Below are 23,334 nucleotides of genomic sequence, written 5' to 3' on the forward strand. Positions count from 1 at the left end.
AGGCTGAATCTGGGGTAGTATGCATTAAAAGCATTCCTGTCTTTTGCCATACTATAATAAGCTAAACTTAGAAACTTTGATACACAGAAACTACTGCTAGACTGTGTTCTAATTGGGGTCGATTTTAATTGTACTCTTTTTTTTTTTNTTTTTTTTTTTAAATTTATTTATTTATTTATTCTATGTAAGTACACTGTAGCTGTCTTCAGACACTCCAGAAGAGGGTGTCAGATCTTGTTACGGATGGTTATGAGCCACCATGTGGTTTCTGGGATTTGAACTCTGGACCTTTGGAAGAGCAGTCCGGTGCTCTTACCCACTGAGCCATCTCACCAGCCCTTAACTGTACTCTTAATCTGTTCTTAAAATGAGTAAACCTTGGTTTATAGTTTATGCAAAGTAGGCTGGATGCGTCTTTGTTTTGTTTGTTTTTTTGAAGTCCCTTCCCCATTGGCGTTGAACTCCTTTGCCTTTGAGCGAAGTGTTAGGATGAAAAGTGTGCAGACTTAAAAATGACTGCCTCTAACTAGGCAGTGGTGGTGTGTGCCTTTTACCCCGCCCTCAAGGGGCAGAGTAGGTCTATCTGTGAGTCCTAGGACACCTAGGTCAGTAGGGATACTTCCAGGGCAGGCAGGGCTACACTAAGAAACCCTGTCTTAAAAACCAAAGCTATATATCTAATTAAACTTCAGGTGACTTAAGGACTTTCAAAGCATGAAAGATGAAAGACAGAAAATATAAACCGATTCCTGCCCTTTATAAAATATTCTGAAAAGCACTATCCTGATGAAATTGCTAGTTGTTATCTTGCTCCCTATAATTGGGCTATTTTTCAAAAGTTACAGGGGGGAAAAGGCATTCATTCTCATAACCCTAGATAATTTACCATCTATTTATATCTACTTGAACTGTGTTATACAATAGGTAACTGTATATTTATTGTGCTTTGTATATTTAAAACTAAAATGTTCCTTTATGATCATCTCACCCCTTGAAGGGTAAATTACTATGTTTATCTTTCTGGTTCATATAGAACATTTTTCTTAAAGAGTAGACACTGGGAGTTAAAGAGATGGAGTAACAGTTTCAAGTGTTTGCCACTTTTGCAGAGAACTACAGAGTTCAGCTCCCAGGACCTACCTCAGATGGTCACCACCTGTAAGCCCAGCTCCAAGGGACCCGGCACCCTCTTCTGGCTTTCTTGGGTACCAGGAATGCAGAGATGTACATGGGGCAAAACACTCATACATTTACAATAAAGATTTTTTTTTTTTTAATTTAGGATAGGCAGAACAGTTTTGATCTTCAGTAGACAGCAGTAATTTTAAGGAGATATTTGGACTTTTACAATGTATACCACTGCAACTAAGTTAAAAATTTTCAAGATCTTTCTAAGTGAGAAAAGCAGAAACATTTTATAACTATTACCAAGGGCTATCACAAGCCTGCATTGTGTATACTTAAATATATGCTATAAGAACTGGAGGACATAAATTCCAACAAGACATGGAAGGGAATCCAGGAAGTTTCCTGGACACTTGTTGGATGAGAAGTCCAACAAATTCAGAATAAACATAAAGAATGCCACTAATAAATGACAAAAAAACTTCTGAGGTGATACTGAAACAAAGCAGGCTATCTTGTGGGGTGGCAGGTTGCACACTGGACACTGTCAGCAAAAGTGGCTTTTCCTTTCTTTAGTCTCATGACACCAAGCCAGTGATGCTTCCTGAAAAAAGGACTCTACATTAGAGGAATGAATAAATAAATAAAGTGCTTCCCTCCCCCTCCCCCAGATGTCTGGATGGCTTCCAAGTGAACTTCAGGAGAAGTTTAAAATGTGAAGCTCTAAAACCCATTCTTTTCCCTAAATGGAAATTTGACAAAACAGGAAGTACACAGGGAGAAAGAGAAGCAAAAATTGTGGTCAAAGAATTTACTGTGCACAGCCTAGTGCTTTCTGACTATATGATTAAATACAGAACTTCAAACCTGGGAGGAAGCCAGCAAATTGGTTTCAATATCATGACACATGAAGAAAGAAACAGGAGATGGCTTTTCATTACATAAAAATTCCCTGCCCTACCCACTCTGACCAATACAATAATAGAATTATAAAAAGTATATAGACACTGGAAGTACCTTACAATTTCATGTTAAAAAAATGTTTTTGAAAAACAGAATTCTCATTTGCTTTGAGAGAAATTAGAGTATTCTTTACCTTGATTATTGAAGTATTTGAAATGAGTCCATAAGTAGGCAATTTACTTATATCTCAAAATTTAAGCTGTAACAATTAAAATGGCCTAACTAGGTGGTTATGGGAGGCAGGAACAGGTGGATCTCAGTGAGTACCAGAACAGCCCAGACTACACAGAAACCGTCTCAAAAAGCAAAGCAAAAGGCAAAATAACAAAACAACCCCTAACCCACCACCACAAAACATTTAACAGCATTTTAACACATCAAAATCCCTAGCAAGTGTCAAACAAAAAGTCAGGAAGGAGACCAATTATACGAAATACCCAACTTCAGTGTTTTTTTTTTTTTTTTTTTTTTTTTTTTGATACAGCATGTCTTACAGAGCCCTAGCCTGCCTGGAACTCACTGTGTCACTGTGTAGACCAGGCTGGCCTCAAACCCTGCCTCAGTACAGTCTTGTTATGCTCTAACTTGAGCATCTCTCACACCAGCTAATAAGAGCAATTGGAACCTCTGGCTAAGTGGTAAATCACTGTCCTACTCAAAGGTCAGCCACTCAGCCGATCCCTCTCCCTCCCTCCATAAAACTAAGGTAGGTGGGGCATTCAAACCTGAGACTTTGTTCCTATGAAGGAAGAATACAAGCAACTTTTGCAAGTTAAAATTATTCTGTAAAAGTCTGCTATTTCTGAGTCTCAAGGGTTCTTAATTTTTTTAGGGACATAATAAGAAATATGCCTATAAATTCCTATCTGAAGAAATATGTTGCTAGGTTAGAATCTTGAAATATTAATAGCTACAAATGAAACACTCTTAATGTAAAATTTAATTCTGTGATGTACTCCAGGTCACAGCCAATGAGTACAAGAGCTTGTGATTTGAATGTGGTTTTTCAAACCCAGGGTTTCTGAATTGGGATGCATATTCAATACTATTATCTTGTGGAATTACTGTGAAGATTCTGGGACTTAAATATGAGCACACTTACTTTGTGTGTGTATGGTATGTGTATGTGCACATGTGTGAGTTCGCATCGCATGTCAGGTGAGAGGACCACCAACGGTAGCCTGGACCAGGCTCCGGGTCAGTCTTTACCTGCTGAACCATCCCACTGGCCCAGTTCTGGGAAAGCTCCAGCTAAGATTATAGACTTGCCTCTTCAGATCTATGCACTCCTACCACAAACCTGGTATTTTAACTTACTGCTCTATTCCTAGCATTCTCAATTTTCCTAATTCTCAAGGCCAAGCCCTGACCAATTAATTTCACAGCAAACCCCAGATCAAGCAAATATCCTCATAAAATAAAACCCTACTCCTGGTAATAGGAGTTCCTATTGCTAGGCCTCATCATACACAGAAGCATGAGGCTTTGAGATGAGAACCAAAAGCCTGACCCTAGCCGGCTTTCTGCTACTGCCATAAACACCATGCAAAAGCAACTTGGAGAGGAAATAAAAGATTAAAGTTCAGTTTCTACTTCTAGGACAGTCCATCACTAAAGTCAGGGTCAGGGAATTAGCTCAAACGGTAGAGCGTTCACTTAGCATGTGAGAGGTAGTGGGATGGATGCCCACATCCTCCAGTTATTCCTTTCCAAAATAATAACAATAATAATCCGGGCATGGTGGCGCACGCCTTTAATCCCATCACTTGGGAGGCAGAGGCAGGCAGATTCCTGAGATCAAGGCCAGCCTGGTCAACAAAGAGTTCCAGGACAGCCAGGGCTACACAGAGAAACCCTGTCTCGAAAAAACCAAAAAAAAGGAAAGGGCAGGAATTCAAAAGAGAAATGAAGCAGAAACCATGAAGGAATGCTGGCTCACTCTCTGGTCTATACTTAGCTAGCTTCTTCAGGGGCTGGTAATGCCTAAGCAGACCAGGCCCATGTATAGGAGTTAAGAGGCAAGAAAATTCCCTACAGCCATGCTCACAGGCCATCCTGATGGAGGCAATTTTGTTTAGGTTTCTCTGAAAAGGGCAACTTTTTGGTTGAGGTTTCTTCTTATAAGGTGACTCTAGGTTGTAACAAACTGACATTAAAAACTAACAGAGGGGGATTCTGAACTCAGTGAGACACAGGGCTTATATATCCAGTTAATGGCAAGAAAACAAAGCAAATAACCCTTCAGTCTTCACTATGTTTTTCTTATAGTTTACTACTAACAATAGTAAAGATCTGCAAAATATCATTTATTCTCCAAAAATCCTGTTGATAGTTATACTATCTTTTAAAAAACAAGAAACAATCTAATAAAAATTCCTAATGTGTGAATAGTCTCAAGTAAGTGTTCTATCCCTGAATGCCCTTAATATGGCTTAATTCCTCAAGTGGTTTCATTTTTAGGTGATTTTACCAGGGTGTTGGTTTTTAAGTCCAGAGGCGAGGGTTTGACATTGGCCTGGAGCTCACCAATTAGGCCAGAATGGCTGGCCAGTGAACTCAGCATTTCCACTTTCATTTCTGCAGTGAAGGACTTCAAGTACATGCTCCCACAGACACCTAATAACAAAAGCCTGCCACAGAAGGGCTTGAATTGCCCCAAAGTTGAAGACCATCCTCTAAAAAAGCTATCTGGGCTTCAGCCATTCCAAGTCTGTGTGGGACGTGAGCAACTTATGTCATCTGTCATCTCTCCAGTAGCTTCTCCTTCTATTTCTAAGCAGTAGTTGCTTAGGTTGAATATTCCATGAACAACTTTTTCAGAGAAAGTGACCAGTCTAAGGCCAATGGATTTTGGTAAATGGTGCTGCATTTCAGTTGTCTGGCTAGACTATCAAGAACCCTTGCTATTTCATTGGCTATAATCTCAAAAGCTTCCTGTAATCTGATGATGTGTAGTCCCAAGATCCCCTCCTCTATCCATTCATGGGTGGTGGTGCACGCCTTTATCCCATCACTGGGAAGGCAGAGGCAGGCAGAGCTCGACGAGGCCAGCCTGGTCTACAGAGTGAGTTCCAGGACAGCTAAGGCTACACAGAGAAACCTTGTCCCTCAATCAAAACAAAAAACAAACAACAAAATGACCCAAGCACATTAAACTTCCAAATGGCATGTTAACAATTCTTTCATATCACTGAAATCTTTAGGAGGCAAATTCTAGTGGCCAGACTGAAGTACCCTGGTTCATTACAGGGCTCAAGAGGGTCCAATTTTCCAGCATCTATGATGTATAATGGCTAGGTCTGAGTCAAGTACCTTCATGTGTTATATTAAAGTGGTATTAGCCTAATCTCCCCATATGCTAATAGTGGGAGGAGGGCACCCATAAAGAATTTCATAAGGAAAAAATTCTGTTTGGTAGGGATAAGTCTAGTATTTAAGAGAGCAATTGGCAACAATTTCAGTTTAAGCGTGTCTCTTGTTTGGCTATAGCTTTGATGTCTGATTCACATGCTTCCCCAGCCCAGAGCTCTGAGGGCCTTATGCCCTATTTAAAATCCAGGTGATCTTTAACCCTTTAATCACCAGTCGTACTATCTTGGCCACAAACACATCTGTTCCTGTAGTGATTGAAATTCCAAGTTGAGGAATGATCTCCTTTAAGAAAAGTAAGGCCATGTCATAAGGCTTTCCCATGTAATTAAGAAAACCTTCCACTCAGCCTGAGACAACGCACACAAAGACCAGAGACAGTGCAGTGAAATCCACCACAAACATGTTGTGTTCCCAAGGAGGCCTTTTCGTCTGTTGTAGGTTATTCTGTGTACCAGTTTCACATTGTTCACTTATCAGGCTATACGAAAGTATTGACCCAAAGGCTTAGGGGTGACATGGGTTCCATGATGGAACTGTTTTACAGCATGGGTGGTAGCTTCAGGCATTGCTATACTCATCCTTGAACTCACCATCACCAGTGGGATGGCTTCCATTTTCACTCTCAAGTACTTAGGGTCCCGCCTGGCCAGTGGGCTGGGAAGTGGTGCAGCAGTTGGAGCTGGAAGCTACCAGTTTTGCCCTGGGACTATTATATCATTTCCTGAGAAACTGCAGTACCCTCTTCTGGTATTTCCAACAGCACACAAAGTCCACTCTTTTCAGGACCCCTATAGCCTCTAAATGTTCCTGGATTTCGCTGCTATATTGTCTTTTTCTTCCAAAACGAATCAAGCCCTTTTATTTATATAGGACCCTGTGTATGTGGAGATGAAGACCAAGATTCCGTATGCATGTTGTTGCTCCATAAGATGTCGATGCTTAGGAGCTGGTGGGAAGGCTAAATTCTGCCCTTTGTGCTCAAGTCCCTGTTGGCCGCAGTGGCAGAGTTAAATGTCATTATAGAATAACCAGTAAAGGGTTCACCTTCCTTGACAAAGTTACTGCCATCAATGGACTGTTCTACAGCAGCGTTTTTTTTTTTTGTTTTTGTTTTTTAAAGATTTATTTATTTATTTAATGTATGTGAGTACACTAAGCTGTACAGATGGTTGTGAGCCTTCTTATGGTTGTTGGGAATTGAATTTTTAGGACCTCTGCTCCGGTCAGCCTTGCCTTGCTCGTTCCAGCAAGAGGGTGTCAGATTTCATTTTGGGTGGTTGTGAGCCACCATGTGGTTGCTAGAATTTGAACTCAGGACCTTTAGAAGAGCAGTAGGTGCTCTTATCAGCTAAGCCATCTCGCCAGCCCCTATAGCAGTTTTTAAGAGACTGGTCTGTTAAAGACCAGCTCAAAAACAGGCCTCAATGCAATCATGATCTGCTTGGTTTGACCCAATGGGCAGCAAAGGTTTAAGTTTTGTTACACCTCCAAATGAAAGCCTTGCCTCATATCTGACTCTCCTGGCATTGGTTAGCCAATCCTGACCCTTCCCTCTACCGAAGTCATTCCTGTGAGGCCAGATGGCTAAATCCTGGCACATGGTCAGGTTTGTCAATCTGCCATTAAGTAGCATAACTGCTTGCAGGGATGGTGGCCAGTCCTGAAAATCAAGAATCTACATCAAACACACTGCTATGGCATCAGTGTTTAAACAAAGCCAAAGTCTATGCTGTGTTTGGGAGTGCAAGCCAGGCGCTTTAATAAGGGCCTATTAGATCTCTCTAAAGGCTCTTGAGAGTTTCAACACAACAGTGGCTAAGTACCATGGTGGTCTTTACAGAGAGTAGTATTACTGGTTAGACTCCTGGTGCTTTCAAACCTGAACATATGAAGTTAGAGGAGGCGGCTCTGGGGTGGTTTCTAGTAAGAGACTCTAGTAGCCTTCAGGGGACAGTATGGTTTCAGACAGAGCTTAGGCAACAGCAGGAATGAACACCACAGGCACTGATGGTGCTGACAAGAAGGGGTAAAATCCTTCAGAAGAGGCTTCTCAGGTTCTGGTCTACATTTTAAACTATTATCTTTGCTAGCATGGTTTTAAATTTTCCTCTATGGGGTGTAGGTGGGAAAGAAGTCCATCCACCTAGCCAACAGTCAATCTAAGGGAAAGTATCTGGATATCCTGAGTCCCCGTAACAGCTCTCAACACTCACAACACAGAGGGCAGAGGAGGAAAAGGATGAAGTTTTGCTTCATTCATTACTAGCTGCTCACCTCTTGGGGATATTTCAGGTTCTTTGTTTGAGTGGTTAAGAACCCCAGACTAAAGGGAGGGAAGAGAGGGTGAATATGGGATGAGGGGTTGTGAAGGAACAACCAGGAAGGAGGATATTGAGATGTAAACAAATGGAATAATAAAAAAGAAAAAAGAAAGAAAAAAATCCCAGACTGGACTAGAAAGGTGGCTCAATGGTTAAGAGCACTGAGTATTCTTCCAGAGGTCCTGAGTTCAATTCCCAGCAACCACATGATGGCTCATAACCATCTGTAATGGGATCTGATGCCCCCCTTCTGGTTTGTCTGTAGAGAGCGACAGTATATTCACACACATAAAATAATTAAAAAGAAAAGAAATCCCAGTTTTGGAACCCCAGTATGGCTACCATGAACCAGGGTCACCATGTAACTGGCACTAACCTCCTTCTCCTGGTTCCCGGGACTTGGAACGTTCTGCTGCATCCCAGGGGTCTTTACCCTGGCAAGGCAGGATGCGCACCAGGTCTCAGCCTGGTGAAAGGGGAAGTGAAACCACCAAGAGATGTGGAATTCTGAACAGAGACATGACACAAAGGCTACTTCAAGAAAACAGCTTTCATTTGTGGTAGCACAGACTAGATCAAACTGTTTACAGCCTTTTATATGATTTTTGTTTGTTTCCCATACATGGCAACATATAATTTCACTGGCTATTTTAAAACTATAGGGTGAGACTCTAAAAGTGCTAGACTATAGCGGAAGCAAGGGCTGCTTAGGTAATGAAGCAAGGTCATATCACAGATAAGCATTTTAGCATGTGGTCCTTGTTCTCCCTCCAAGGTCTTTGGGAAGGCTTGCTAAGCAAGTGCTCAGAATAAGTGCCTGTGGGTGCTCAGTTCAACAGGACATTTATATAACCCACGTCAAGGCTCAGGGGCAGGATAGAAGAGGCAGAAAGAATGTAAGAATCAGAGGAAGACAAGACATGAAACATGGACCTGTGATCTGTGCTGCATCCTTAAACTTCACGGTAGTCTCTACTCAGGACGTGAATAAGATAGGGTCTGTCAACATCCTGTCAGGAAAGGACAGGGTCTCATGGAGAAGCACTTCTCCTAACAGTAGTTATACAGTTAATGCTTGATAGCAGGAAAGTATAGTCACTGGAAGTGAGCCCACTTACTTGTAAACAAACCCAAGTAAATACACTGAGAGGAGAGGACAAACCCTTGACATGGGCACAGACAATAGGATACATCAAAATAGAAATGGGGATCAGTAGGGGAAGAATACAAAAAAAAAGAAAAAGAATAAAAAAGCCAGGTACAAGCAGGGCGTGGTGGCACACGCCTTTAATCCCAGCACTTGGGAGGCAGAGACAGGCGGATTTCTGAGTCCGAGGCCAGCCTGGTCTACAGAGTGAGTTCCAGGACAGCCAGGGCTACACAGAGAAACCCTGTCTCGAGGGAAAAAAAAAAAAAAAGCCAGGTACAGTGGCTCATACCTGTAACTCCAGCACTAAGGCAACATGCCAGTCCTAACCACAGAATGAGATCCCGCCTCAAAACAAAAACAAAAACAAAATAGACAAAACAAGGCTAATGAAGGATAAAGAAAATGTATATAACTTATAAAGCTGAGAAAATAAGCCACATACAAATATGTTAGGATGGGCATGATGGCCACTGCTTTTCATCCCAGCACTTACGAGCAAAAGCAGGTAGCGTCTGTGAATTTGAGGCTAGCTTGGTCTACAGGCCAGCCAAGGATATTAAACAGTGAAACCACATCTCAAAACAAAAGTCAACAACCAAAAATAAAAATCACCTTTAACTTATACTCACACCTCAGACTCCAAGCCATCTAAAGATCTCGAGGGCAGGTGCTCCACAGGACTCCAGCGTGCAGCTGACTCTAGCAGCTCCACAACACAGGCCTCTTAACTTTGCTGATCTCATCTTTTGCTAGGCATCTTTTCCCAAGTGCTTCCTATATGAAACATCTTTTCTCAAGCACTCTTAATCACAACCTTCCACGTAACTTGAAAGACTTTTAGATCATTATCCTTAAAAGCCTTCATCAACATACACTAACTTTTTCCTGTTTTTTTTTACTTGTTTCATGGTACTGAAAATACAACTGAGGACCTTGTGTATACACAAACTCACAAGCATTACACGCCAGCTACAACAAGCCCTCAGTTCTGCTTGCTCAGGTTCTTTTTATGATGTCCTTGTCTTTAATCTCAGCACGGTCGAGAGGCAGGGCAGGAGGACCTCTGGGTTTAGGGCTAATCTACAGAGGGATTCCAAGACAGCCAGGGTTACTTGTCTGTCTTGAAAAACAAAAAAAAACCCAAAACCTCAATTATTCAAGTCTCCTAAAGTATTTAGATTAACTTTCTATGCTTAATCATGCTAAGTATCTCACTCACACTTAGCTCCCTAGGCATATACCTTTGGAGGAATGTCACTAAATAACCCAGATCTACTTTAATCCAGATCCTGAAATATGCTGTCCTTCTAGTTTGAATTACCTGTGGTCTTAAAATCTACAACAAAATCCACAGGGTAAAGAAAAAAATCATATCACCACCCACATATACACCACAGAGTATGCTCTAAGTATCAACAGCAAAACTGGTTCTGGTTTTGAACCTAGAGCCTTGTATATGTCAGGTACAGCACTCTTTTACAATCAAGACCTATAGTGCCCAAAATAATAGTTTAATTACAATTATTTAATCCCTTCAAAAAAACTCTCAATTATTTGGGAAGCAGCTATATTCAACCTAGCAATCAATTCTACTTCTCAACAAATCCTGATGTATGCACATGCTTACATATGTAACATGGCCAATCTCATTTTCCTAATGACATAAAATTTACATACTAGAACCAAAGTTTTCAGTATAAGTAACAAATCCTAGGTCTTTTAGAACTGAAGTAGCTTGGTTCTTTTTCTCTCAACAAAAGTCAATGTCATTCTGAAAGACAAAGACTTCTTTTTATTTTGAGCCATGTTTTACCTTAAAGATGCAGAACATGCACTTATTTATAAAAAATTATTTATCTTGCCCCTGAACACTCTTCATCAAAATGGACTTCTTATACCAGGCTTTTAATTAGAGTAAAAGAATCAAACACACAAACACGTACCCATGCACACACATTCAGTGTTCTGTGATTAAAATATTATAAAAAGTTCTATTCAAAAATTGAGCCCAGAAAAGTGAAATCCTGTCTCAAAAAAAGTCCAAACAATCCAGAAAATGGAACCATATAAATGTGTTAAGAAATGGAGGAAGAGGAGGAGGAGGAGGAAGAGGAGGGAGGGAGGGAGAGACAGACAGACAAGTGGTTGGGCGGGCCCAGGGATGAGGAGATGATGTAGGAAGGGTATACTCGCTGCTCGGCTGATGACTGAGCGTCAGAGCCTACATGGTGGATGGAGAGAACCAAGCCCCCCACAGCTGTCCTTTCAACTTCACCCACTGTACTATGGCACATGCCCATTAGCCCCTGAAATAATGTTTAAAAAGGGGAAAAACAAGCATTTAAAAAAAGAATCTCAATTTATTTTTTTAATAAAAATAAATACAGGTCAATTAATTACATTCTCAATGGAATCTATGAACTACTCTTTCAAAATAGTTTATTCCACAGTTTATTATTAAATTTTGAAGAAAATGAAAGCTGTTGGTCTTTTGCTAGGACAGTCTCAGCTAGCTCTAACTTTTCCTGACTCCTCTACCATCCCATGTTTCCCCGTGGCTCTCACCACTCTCAGCTCCGCCCACCTCCTGCTTCCTTCAGCATCAGTCAGTGTCAGCCTGCTCAGGAATTCCTCCCTTACTTCCTGCCCCAGCTCTGGTAACACTGTAGGGACATTTCTGCAGTAACAAGTGTACGGAATGTGCAGTATGCACAAATGAGCTAAAGATGAGTCTCTGCTCTCTGCTTGAGCAGGTAAAATTTACCTGCCAATCTTTGTAGGTCTGTTTGGGCTGCATGACCAAACCGTAATAGGGTTTTATAAATCCTCATTCATGCCATATGAAAGGACGACATGTAATCCTAAGTCATGAGGACCCAACAGCCAACAAGACAAGAACACTCGTGTCTCACTCAGCCAGCCTCCTGAACTGTTCCTGCACAGGGGACCAGCATTCCAGTCACCTGTTTTCTTGTTCTTCTGGGTCTCTTTTTCCACATCAGCAGCCAAGATTTTCTAGGTTTCCATGGTCAAACCTAATCTTAATTAACTTTGAATGAGTCCACAGCTTTTCATTTCCTGTAGAAATAAAAGTATAGCCTTTTATGCAATGCAACAGACTTCCTGACTTCCATTCTGAGCTTAACACAGCCTTAAAGTACATAGACTGATTTTATTTCAGTCGTATCTAAAATCTAGTGGTTTTCAGCAGCTGTGCTACCTGTCTCACTGACATTAAAAACAAATGAAATTAATAAAGCATTATAATCTATCTTTGGGTAATCTCATGCCCCCCCTTCTAGTTTATAAACATCTCCTTTAAAGTGCGGTTATATCTTTCCATAACTGCTTGACCTATAGGATGTAAAGGTATGCCTGCAACATGTTTTATGCTATATTTTATTGGATACATATTATGGAGCATTATCAGTTTTAGTCCGTAAAGGTATCCCTAAGATAGCCATTACTTCTAATAAATATGTAATTACAAAATCAGCCTTTTTAGAACTTAAGGCAGAAGCCCATTAAAATCCTGAAAAGGTATCAACTGTATGACATACATACTTTAATTTTTCAAACTCTATAAAATGAAACACATCCACCTGTCAAATTTCATTTCCTTAGGTACCATTAGGGTTACTTCCAGCAGGTAATGGAGCTTGATTACACAAAGAACAAGCAGGACAATTTTTAATAATTCCCTTGGCTTGTCACCAGGTTACAGAAAAATTTTTCTTTAAACTTCTACTACTTACATAATGCCTTTTATAAAAAACTGAAGTTTCTAATACATTTCCTATTAATAACCAGTCTACAGATTTCCTGGTGCCAATGGTCCTAGCAAACCTGTATGAGACTGAACATGGATTGTATATAATGGATCATCTGTTTCAAATTACCTGTTGTAGTTGTATAAAAAACAAAGTTAACTCTGAATCATCTGGACTAAGTTCAGCAGTTTATATATACTAAACAACTCTTTCTGCGTATCGACAGTAAGTGACTGTATTAAGTGATTCTGGAAAATCTAATAGAACCATTAGAGTAGCATATAGTTTTGATTTTTGAGCTGAAGTATATGGGTCTTGAATTACTTTACTTATATCTCCTGACTTATAACCCACCATCCCTGACTTAATGGCCTCTAGATAAAAGGCAGGAGCTTTAGAAACTGGTGTTCCTCTTACGGTACTCAGAAGGGTCCAATGAGTCTTTTTATAAACTGAAGTTGCTTGCTTTTTGAGGTATTTGTTATTAATTTCTATCAAAAAATTAATATACACTCTTTGCCAATCCTCAGCATTAGTATATGGCATTATAATTATAATCTCTGCTGGGTCTGTTACTAATTGAACAAATCTTATTCTTTCCTTTACAATCAATTCAGAAATCTTTTTCTATATAGGTTTTAAACTTTTTACTGTTTATGTGCTAAAAATATCTATTTTAAGATATTAACTTCTTTCTGCAGACAGAAGAATTCCTGTGGGAGAATCAACAGAAGGCGAAATAACTGATTTCAAGACCCTCTCATTTCTGGCCCCCACTTTTAACCTAGCATTCCACACCTCGGTCCTCTCCTCATCGACGTCAGCTTGTCAGCTTGCTGTGACTGTGAGGGATAAGGAAAAAGAGATCGCCTTTCTTCTCATCTTTCTTAGAGAGGGTACAGTGAAGTGTGATTGTTACAGAATCTATTGTAACTAGCTCAATGATGACAACTAAAACCAAGCCATTTAGTTCTGGTGGCCTCTGTAAGCCACATTGCCTCCAAAGTTCTGGATGACAGGTTTGCATTACCAGGCCTTGCTGATCTATTCTTAATGGGTTTTCTCAGTCTTCATATTATGTGTACAGTGAGCACATGTGAGCACATAGGGCACTGAAGCCAAGAGACTGATGATGTCAGGTGTCTTCCTTTATCACTTGCCTTTCTTTTTTGGAACAGGTTTCCCTAATACTATTAGGCTCATTGACAGGCCACATTGGGTGGCCATGGAGGCCCCAGGGAGCCTTCTGCCTCTGCTCACCAAGGAATGGCACTACAGGCACACCTCACAGCATCCAGCTTTGTATATGCATAGTGGGAGAGTTGAACTAAGGGCCTCATGATGGGTCAGCAAGATTTATACCCACTAAGCCATATCGTTAGCCTAAAATCTATATACTATTAACAATCAAGAATCAGATAAATTGTAATATTAAAAATTTGAAGATCAAGATAAGATATTCAAACATTTTCAGAAAAGAATTGCTGTTAGATGTAGTACTTTATCTTATTATTTCACTTACTTTATATACAAATACACATATAATTCATGTTTATACACATACGAGGTACAAAATGATTCAAAATAGTTTGCCTTTTGCAAACAGAATCTCAAACTAGAGAAGAGCCAAATGATTGTTAAAGCAGCAGGGTGACAATTTTATGTAAATTGTCCTATAAGGCTAACAAAGTCCTGATGGGATCTATTTATAGGAGGAGCAGGGGAGGCTTTAAAGAAGACTCTAAGGACTTGTTTTAGTCACCGGAAATGTCACTTTCTGTGTAGCAAAATGTTGCAATGTAGTAATGCCTCAACTAAGCCAAAATAAAAAGTAAAATCTTTTGAGAAACTACTAAGTTTCCAATACTTATAGATTTGAAGATTTGACAGTTCTGCAGTAAGGATAAGACCCGCAAACCTCACTAGGTGGGAAGCTGAGGGAGGAGACTTAGAGACTTGAGTTCTGGGCCAGCCTCGGGAACAGAATGAAACATTGCTAAGCAGGGAGGAAAAAGTAACTCTATCTGTACAAGCAACAAGAACAACTGCACACACACAGCACACATAACTGCAAAAAGCTTTTTCATTCTCTCTTCTGAAAATCTATTCCAAACAAGAGCCAGGGCTCAAATAAAACCAAGAACTCTCAAAATTTTAGCCACAGATGTAAGTTTTTAGGCGTAGCATTTCGTAAAACTCAAGGATGTAAGTTTTTAGGCATAGCATTATGTAAAACTCAAGTGGCTTATCGTGGCTATTACAGAAAAACAAACAGGAAAGCTCTCTAGAATTAAGATAGATGGGGCTAAAAGAGTAGTTCACTGGAGGTCACCTGCCTGTCATGCTGCCCAAGGCTCTGCATTCATTTGCAGAAAACCAAAGCTTAAATCATGATTCATCTATCCCAGATAGCCATGGAATGTGCTTTATAGAGAAACTACTTCTGAGGGCCCTAATGTTTTTCTCAGAAGAAAACAAAAAAAGAAAATGAACACATCTGTATTTTTTTTTTCTCACATCTGTATCTTTAGTAGGAAAGTCATTTAAAAAAGTCTGAATCCCATGAATACAGAATAAACTTTATTATCTATTTTGGTGGAGAGACTGTAAGAGATTTTTATTTTTCATTACTTTTCAAATGCACACTGGCATAAATTATATATATCTAAAACTTGATAGTGGAATGATATGTGGGCGATTACCACCAGGGAGAATCAGCAGTATGCATTTTTTTTTTTTTTTTTGGTTTTTTTTTCCAGACAGGGTTTCTCTGTATAGCTCTGGCTGTCCTGGAACTCATTATGTAGACCAGGCTGGCCTTGAACTCAGAAATCTGCCTGCCTCTGCCTCCCAAGTGTTGGGACTAAAGGCGTGTGCCACCACTGCCTGGCTAATTTTCTTAAAAAATAAAACTACAACAGAAAGCCAAATTTCTTCCTGCCTAAACACTCACTAACCAGACCTTTCTCAAGAGACTTTTAAATCAGAGTGGTGGTCAAAATCAAGAAAACGTTAAGATTCTGACTTAAAACACTGAGTGTTAAAAAGTCTAAGAATCAAAGCTAGGTGGGCATGGGTGCGGCGCTGAAGCAGGGACAGCAGTCCATGGTCATCCTTGGCTACCTGGATACTTGAAAGCCACGACAAGGTCCAGACTAGCTTGGACTACCAAAATCCTGTCTCCAAAAACCAGAGTCCAGAAAGGAGAAGCCCAGAATGGGTGAACTTGAATATTAAGGATGCTTTTATCTGTGGATTTCTCTAGGGTTTATAACATCAGGAAGCTAATTAAACCGACTAATTTAAAGCTTGAACAAACAAAACATCTTCAACAACCAGTCACGTAGCCTAGTATTTGGCTCTAGTCTACAGAAAACCACAGCACACACATGTCACGAGATTTCAAAAGACAGGAGGACTCACCTCTGTGATACTCTGGGTTGTCAAGGAGGTGTTTGTTGTCTTCAGCACAACTCTAGAAAAACAAACAAAAATCCTCAATCGTCTACTCAACCATTTTCTAGTTTTGTGCATCACCAAAACTAAGCAGATTTTAAAGATAGATATGACTTTGTAAAACTACCAAAACACATTTCACAATCTTAACAAAATTTGAAAAAAAATACAAATATAAAATAGTTGATATGGCATTAGTTCAGACGTACTCAATTGGGCAAATTTACTGGGGTTAACATTTCACATCTTAATTTAGTGCACAAGCTTTTATCCAATTGTTAAGTTTTGTGTCATTTAACAAGACAATGTGCTGACGACGGAACCCATGTCTATCTGGTCCAGAAAACCCTTTCATCTAAGAAATTGTCGTTCCTTCCAGAAGCATTAATACTTTCTTCGAAAAACCAGTATAGTATACGCCTCATGCAGTGACAAGAGTCGCTTGTCTAAGGTCATAGTGGCAGCAGGCACATTCCTCAGCATTCCGAAAGCCAGAGCTTCCACGTTTCCTCCCAGCTTCACGGTTGGAGGAAATCCCTCTTCTTCCCCACGCAAGACGTTTCTAGAAACCACACCTCCTCCGCCTTTACCAAGGAGGCTGCCACCTTGGGCCCCTGGTGTCGGCCGATCGCAACACAGCTTCCGAGATGCAATGTCACGGGGAGACAGAGCTATGCCGGGAGGAAGGGGGTCAGCAGAGTCCCGCCATCCCGAAGGAAGGGGCGCAGGGGGCCGCTTAGCCGACTCCACGTGCGCCCCCGACCTCGCCCCCTTCCTCCACGCCCCCCAGCCACTCTCCGCCGCCGGACAGCGGCCCCCATGGCCGCCCTCGCTTCCGGTGCTCGGGGAGCTGCGCCACCCCCGAGGCCACCCGACACCCGGAGCCTCCGACAGACCTCTCGGACGACTCCGTGACTCCTCCACCCTTCGCTAGGCGTTGTCCTGGAGGGAAGGGTAAGCCGGTGCCACACTGAAATAAACCTACCAGAGAGAGTCCGCGTCCTTCCCTCCAGACACAGAAAATGGGCTAGAGCTGCGGGCTGCTGCTGCCGGGACAAAATGGCGCCGGGGACCCGGTTAGGCGCAGGCGCCTGGGGAAGAGCCGGCTCCGCCCCCGTGCAAAACCCTGGCTGCAGTTCTGGATTCCGTTTCCATGGGACACGCCGCCGCCCAATCCTCGTGCGGCACTGCGCTTCCTGACCCCTCTGTTCTCCAATCAGTGTTCAGTCAAGCACATCCGGAGTCAGCTTCCCCAATCAAATTTTTGGGCTCTCTTACTCAATCCTCTCTCCTCCAATAACGTGCGTGTTCGGAAATAGCCAATCAGAAGTGGAAGCTATCCTACCTGCTGTTTTCCGCACCAATCATGGAAGTTTCACAGCTACATCCAATGAGAAAGGCAGACAGCGAGCTCCAATCCGAAGCTATTCGGCGTCATGAGCAGCCAATAGGAGTTCGTGTAGAAGCGAGTCTGCTCAACAGCTTGTTATTTGGTGGATTGTGGCAGTAAATCGGGGCGAGTGGGGGAACCCGGCGCAGGAACTGCCGCTGCGGCCGGGAGCGGTGCTGCCCGGACGGGGACCCACGGCGATCAGTGGGGCGGCAGACTGGAGAGCTGACAGCGCTCTGCACCCGCAGTAGGTAGGTGGTCAGCGGGGGCCGCTGAATGGGCAAAGCGGCGGGAGCAGCTGCTGCCGCGATGGGGTCCCGGTGCAGTTGGGAGCTCCGCAGGCGGGGAGGGGGGATGCAGGGAGGGCTGTGCCCGGGGCGCCGGGCAGCGATCGGGTCCTGGAGTCGCGGCGGCAACTGCGGGCACGACCGCCTCCGCCGCCTCCCCGGGAAAATGGCTGTGGGGCTGGCCGCGCCGCTAAGTTTGCTCGGAAGGAGCGGGCTGCCGGGAGAACCGGCCCCCAACTCTGCTGTGCGTCTTTGGAGAGGACCCGCTGCTAGACCGCGGAGATCGGGGTGCCCGCGCCTCTCCCGGGCTGTACAAAAAGTTGAGGCGGGCGCGGGAGGAGACAGCCGCTGCGGCGGTGCGGCTCGCTCCCCTCCCACACCCTGTCCTGCCGCCTCCCCGCCCCGCGCCTCCCCCGCCGGGTCCCCCCGCGCCGGCCGCCGCCGCAGGCCGCCGCCCCTGCCCCCCGGGTGAAGGAGCGCTTCTCCTTCCTGACATGGTGCAGAGCGGAGGCAGGAGAGCAATGGCGCCGTGACACTCCGTTGCCGCCGCCGCCGCCGCCGCGGGCCGGGCCGGGGCGGGCCAAGGGGGCCGAGCGGCGGAGGCGGGGCGCGCGCTAGAGTCGGGGCCCGGCGGGGCGCGGACCCGGGAGGCCGGGGCTCAGGGGCTGCGAGTAGCCGACGAGGCGGGGGGCGCGGTGGGCCGGCCGGCCGGGCAGGGGCGGGACGCGCTGCCCTTTGGCGCGCGTGGGGCTCCCTGCCCGCCAGGCTTTGGCTACCCGACGGGGGTCTGTCCCGGGGACCGCGGAGCTCGGCCCCTCCCCGCCTGCATTTGTTTACTTTCTTTCCCGGTCTCACACCGCCTTGGGCTGATCCTCTGCCTCTCTTTCCCCCCCGCTTTGGCTCTAGCGCCCGGGAAGAGAATTCGAGGAAGCTGGAACCCCACAGGTCACCAGTCAAGATGAAGGTAAGTGGAGCCAACTCTTCATAGCCCTTTACCCTGGACGCTGCCAGTCCGGAGGCTGCAATTGTGGAATGGCAGCATTTTGTTACTTAGAATTGATTTCTTTGGTAAGAAGCACTTTCAGGAAAATGACATGTGAATGGGTGAGGTGTGTGTGTGTGTGTGTGTGTGTGTGTGTGTGTGTGTGTGTGTGTGTGTGCGTGCGCGCGCGCCTGTGTAAATGCAGGCGGTCCAACACTCTCTAGCAGTTAGCACTTTGAGAAGATTGGTGTAGTCTTTCGATTTTCAAACACTTCAGTGTCAAAAACACCTTTCAAGAAGAAAAGCTTTTGTCCTGCTTTGGTTTTTGCAAGTTTTTTTTTGTTTTGTTTTGTTTTGCTTTGCTTTTGCTTTCTTTAAAACATATACTTCCTCCTTTCCACTACCAATGCCATTTTCTAAAAGACATGATATGTAGCTTGAGTTAAGAGAGTTCTGTATATTTCTTGGGAAAGAAAGTAAACTAAGATGATGACAGTATTTAGATTGACTAGTTCAGTCTTCATAATATATATCGTAAAACATGAATTCTGTGTGCAGTTTTTAAGCTTCTTTTCTTACAGACATCACTGGCTGCCTGCTTAAAGGGAAAGGAAGCTTTCATAACATTCCTCAGAATTCCTTAGGCTACTGTAGCCCTTGCTTGTTTCTGGTCAGATACTTACCAAAAAGTATTCCTCTTCATTTTTTATTCTTTTTAAGTTACTGACATTTAAAAGTGCATGATTAACGTTGTACTTACTGTTGTGGGGTGTGTGTGTGTGTGTGTGTGTGTGTGTGTATGTATGTATGTAAATAAAATAGAAAATATATAGTTGTTTTTATTTTGGTTATTTTGAAACAGTATACTTTAGCTCAGGTTGGCCTGGAACTCATGGTGTAGTTCAAGGTCAGCCTTGAACTCCCTGGACATCCTCCTGCTTCTCCCCAAGTGCTGGCAGGATGAGCATGCTGTACCATGCCTGACTCGGTTTAAGTAGATTACTTTCTGAAATTCTCAAACTTCCTCTTATTTTTTTTTTTTTTTTAAATTTTGGAGTGACACAACTTCCTTTAATATAACTTGGGAAAATGAAAATTTGTTTCCTACTTAAAATATTTAACTAAAGTTAACATCTTTTTACGTATAATGTTGAATTGGTTGCATGAATACGTACAGCTTTTGAATTAGGTAACAGCACAGACTGAAATAGCAGTTGTCTGTTACTCTCAAGATTAAAATGATTTATAAATGGAAGTTTCTTACATATTTCAATGTATAATTCTGATTATGACTATTTCCTTGATTATGACTATTTCCTGTAAGTGGGTGTTTTTTCTTTCTTTCTTTCTTTTTTTTTTTTTTTTAATTGTTTTGTTTGGTTTTCCAGGATTTCTCTGTGTAACAGAGACCAGGCTGGCCTAGAATTTAAAGAGATCTTATTGCCTCTGCCTCCACCTCCCACCATGCCCAGCTACTAATGTCTAAATAAAAATTATTTTAAGTATGCTGAGAAGATCAAAGCTGTAAACTAGAAATGGCTGCAGCCTTTAGCTATCAGTTTTCATCAGTTGAATTTAGATTTAAACCTTTCAGATGCAACCTTCAGCCATAAAGCAATTTTGGAAAGAGGTTTCTTAGTTTCTTCTGTGTAGAGATACATTGTATCAAAAGATAATGCCTTAGCCAGGCTTGGTGGCCCTGGCCTGTAATCCCCGTATTTAGGAGGCAGAGACAGCCTGCACCTTGTCCCAACAGCCCAAAGCAAACAAAAGAAGATGTTACCTTCCTTATCTGTCTCACTAAACGTTTAATTATGTATTGTTATTAACTTTGTAGCAGTATTTCTTTTTAACCTAGAAAATAGAATCACCTAAAGACCCCTAACTAATAATATTTACGAGACATTCAATATAAATACATTTCTTCTGTTTATTTATCTTTCTATCTCTTACATATTAAACTGTAGAATATTTTAAAACATGTACTTCAAAAAAAAAAAACAAAAAACCTTTTTTTTTCCTACTGGTAGTTTCCAGTTACAACTTTTACATCATCAGGAAATGAGTACATAAAATGAAATAGTGTTAATAAGGTGTTTGCTTTAGGAGAATTTTGCAAATTATCATTATTGTTAAGCAAATAATTTCAATGTTCTAGTGACTTTAGATGTAGTTCCTTTTGGTCCTGTTAGAGGTCGGGTAAAGGCGACCAGTAGTGATGTTTGGCATCTCTGTTCTTTCCTCACAGGCGGCAGATGAGCCTGCCTACCTGACAGTGGGAACTGATGTCAGTGCCAAGTACCGAGGGGCCTTCTGTGAGGCAAAGATCAAGACTGTGAAAAGGCTGGTGAAAGTCAAGGTAAATGCGCAAAGGCTTTGTAAGGCAGCCCAGGCTTGTCTGGTGGTTTGTCTCTGAGGACACAAAGCAGGTTATTTGGTGTACTTCAAGTGACGGAAGGCAGAGTAGGGACAAGAGTCACTCCTGTTGTGCAGCAGGTTCAGTACATTGAAAAGATTTCAGTCCATGGTAGCCCAGGGGAAAAGGCTGAACATTGTCGGTCTTTCTGTTGAATCAGTGCTAGGGCAACTATCATTGCACACTAAACTGAAAGAATGTATTAAGAACTGAAAAATAAAGAACTCGAGCTTCATTTCAGGATACCAAGGTGTGATACTTGTGTTATTTGGATCATTCCTGTTTGTAGGAGCGTACTTGGGCTATAATTTGGTGTCTCCCTCTCTTAATCAGATAATGACAGTTTCAGTGATTAGGAAGAACAAAGAAGTAAAATTATGTTTTCAAGATAACATTAAAAATGATTCATGGAGTTGAGGCACGCGTGTGCATGTGTGTGTGTGTGTCTGACTTTTTTAGACAATTTCTGGTGACCTTTGCTCCTGAGTGTGGGGATTACAGACGTCAACCTCTATGGTTGGCCAAGACGCTGATTTTTTTTTTTTTTGGTTTTTCGAGACAGGGTTTCTCTGTGTAGCCCTGGCTGTCCTGGAACTCACTCTGTAGACCAGGCTGGCCTCAAACTCAGAAATCCACCTGCCTCTGCCTCCCAAGTGCTGGGAAAGATGCTGATTTTTAAGACCAGGGAAAGCTAAAGTTAATACATTCCTGTAGAATTAGGAAATACAGAAAAGGATGGGTGGATGAAGACCTGCAACTTTTGAGAAATCTGTTTACACATTGTTTTCCTGTAGATCTTTTTTTTTTTTCTTTTTGAGATAGAGGTCTCATAGAGCCCAAGACAGTCTCAGCCTCACTAAGCATTTGAGAATGAGTTTGAACTTGATCCTCTTGCTTCCATCTCCAAGTGCCAGGATCATAGGCTGAGGCAGCATGCTGGTTTTTCCAGCATTGATTCAGCTTCGTTCATGCCAGACTGACTCCCTTTACCATGTGAGGCACATCGCTAGCCCCTGTCTGCTGTTCTGCATACTCTTCTAATGTAGGTACAAGAGCATCTTCACGAATATAACTATTCTTAACATTGCAGAGCCATAAAAGATGACTCATGAAAGTCCTTGATAACTCTCCACACACTTTCTACAGTCTTCCACACTGTGTTGTGCCTGTCGTTGTGTTATAGTTAGTATTATTATAATCATGTTTCTACAGTATATCAGTCTCCTACATGTATACCTGCAGACCAGAAGAGGGCAAGAGATTTCATTATAGATGGTTGTGAGCCACTATGTGGGTTGCTGGGAATTGAACTCAGGACCTCTGGAAGACCAGCCATTGCTTTTAACCTCTGAGCCATTTCTCCAACCCCATATTCTTTTACCAGAGTTAAAAAACTGTGGAAAGGAGAGGACAGGACAGAGTTTCTGTTTCTGTTCCAGGTACATGCACGAGGGCTTCATGTCTAGTGGTCATACAGAGTCTCTGGAATGTGGAAGAATAAATGACAGGCGAGTGAGCTACTGTACCGGCGCTCAGGATATGCCTTCCAGACTAGGAGCATTAGCCCAGCTTAGGAACTTACTCAAAGTGAACATTCTCAGGACTCTTTCTCAAAGATTCTGAGTAAAAACCTCTGGGACTAATTTAACAAGCCTAACATTTCAAATACAATCAAGGTTTAGAAGATCTTGGCCTCAGAGACTGTGACTCAAGTAGTCAGTAGACCCAAGTATGAATCTGCTAGTGACGCTTGCTTGTTAGGATGCCATTTGACATTTTTATCTTCTTCATTTCATATAGCCTTTTAACTTTGCAAACTATAAATATAGACCACTGAATATTTGAGAGTCATCGACAGTTTTAACCTTTAAAATATACATATATATATTATTGTGACTCTTAGTTGTTTATTTAAAATAATATGATAATTATTTAGGACTTCTCATACACTCCCATTACCCAGAATTTCTTACTCTGCTGCTGTGCTGTTTGCCTGTATGTGAGGTGGAACTGAAGGAGCACATGCATCGAGAGGGATACTTTGTTGTGACTGAATTGCTTCTAGTTGTAACATAAGACTTTTTTCTTGAGACAAAGTTTCT

At 42.3% G+C, this 23,334-nt stretch overlaps 1 protein-coding gene and 1 long non-coding RNA gene across 4 annotated transcripts in view; one reads left to right on the top strand and one right to left on the bottom strand.

The window, feature by feature from the left end:
* Positions 1 to 291: 291 nt before the first annotated feature.
* Positions 292 to 17,460, bottom strand: LOC110324320. Of its 2 annotated transcripts, XR_003844258.1 has the most exons (4): positions 17,143 to 17,232; positions 16,125 to 16,176; positions 11,895 to 12,009; positions 292 to 1,729 (listed from the first exon to the last, which is right to left on the bottom strand). It is a non-coding gene; the product is annotated as an uncharacterized LOC110324320 (long non-coding RNA). The 2 variants fall into 2 exon arrangements; XR_002380685.1 differs by lacking the exon at positions 292 to 1,729 and having other exon boundaries at positions 11,275 to 12,009; positions 17,143 to 17,460.
* A 3-nt stretch (positions 17,461 to 17,463) lies between these two features.
* Arid4a (AT-rich interaction domain 4A) overlaps positions 17,464 to 23,334 on the top strand; it is a 67,582-nt gene continuing 61,711 nt past the window's right edge. Inside the window, exons 1-3 of one of the 2 annotated variants that reach the window (XM_021201598.2) lie at positions 17,464 to 17,798; positions 18,741 to 18,798; positions 21,065 to 21,175. In XM_021201598.2, coding sequence (XP_021057257.1) covers positions 18,793 to 18,798; positions 21,065 to 21,175 — 117 coding nt within the window. In that variant the 5' untranslated portion in view covers positions 17,464 to 17,798; positions 18,741 to 18,792. Of the gene's footprint in view, positions 17,799 to 18,629; positions 18,799 to 21,064; positions 21,176 to 23,334 lie in introns of those variants that run through there. The other variant, XM_029541108.1, reaches the window with a different exon arrangement.

This window comes from Mus pahari, chromosome 7, assembly GCF_900095145.1.
Source record: "Mus pahari chromosome 7, PAHARI_EIJ_v1.1, whole genome shotgun sequence".
NCBI classification, from domain to species: domain Eukaryota; kingdom Metazoa; phylum Chordata; class Mammalia; order Rodentia; family Muridae; genus Mus; species Mus pahari.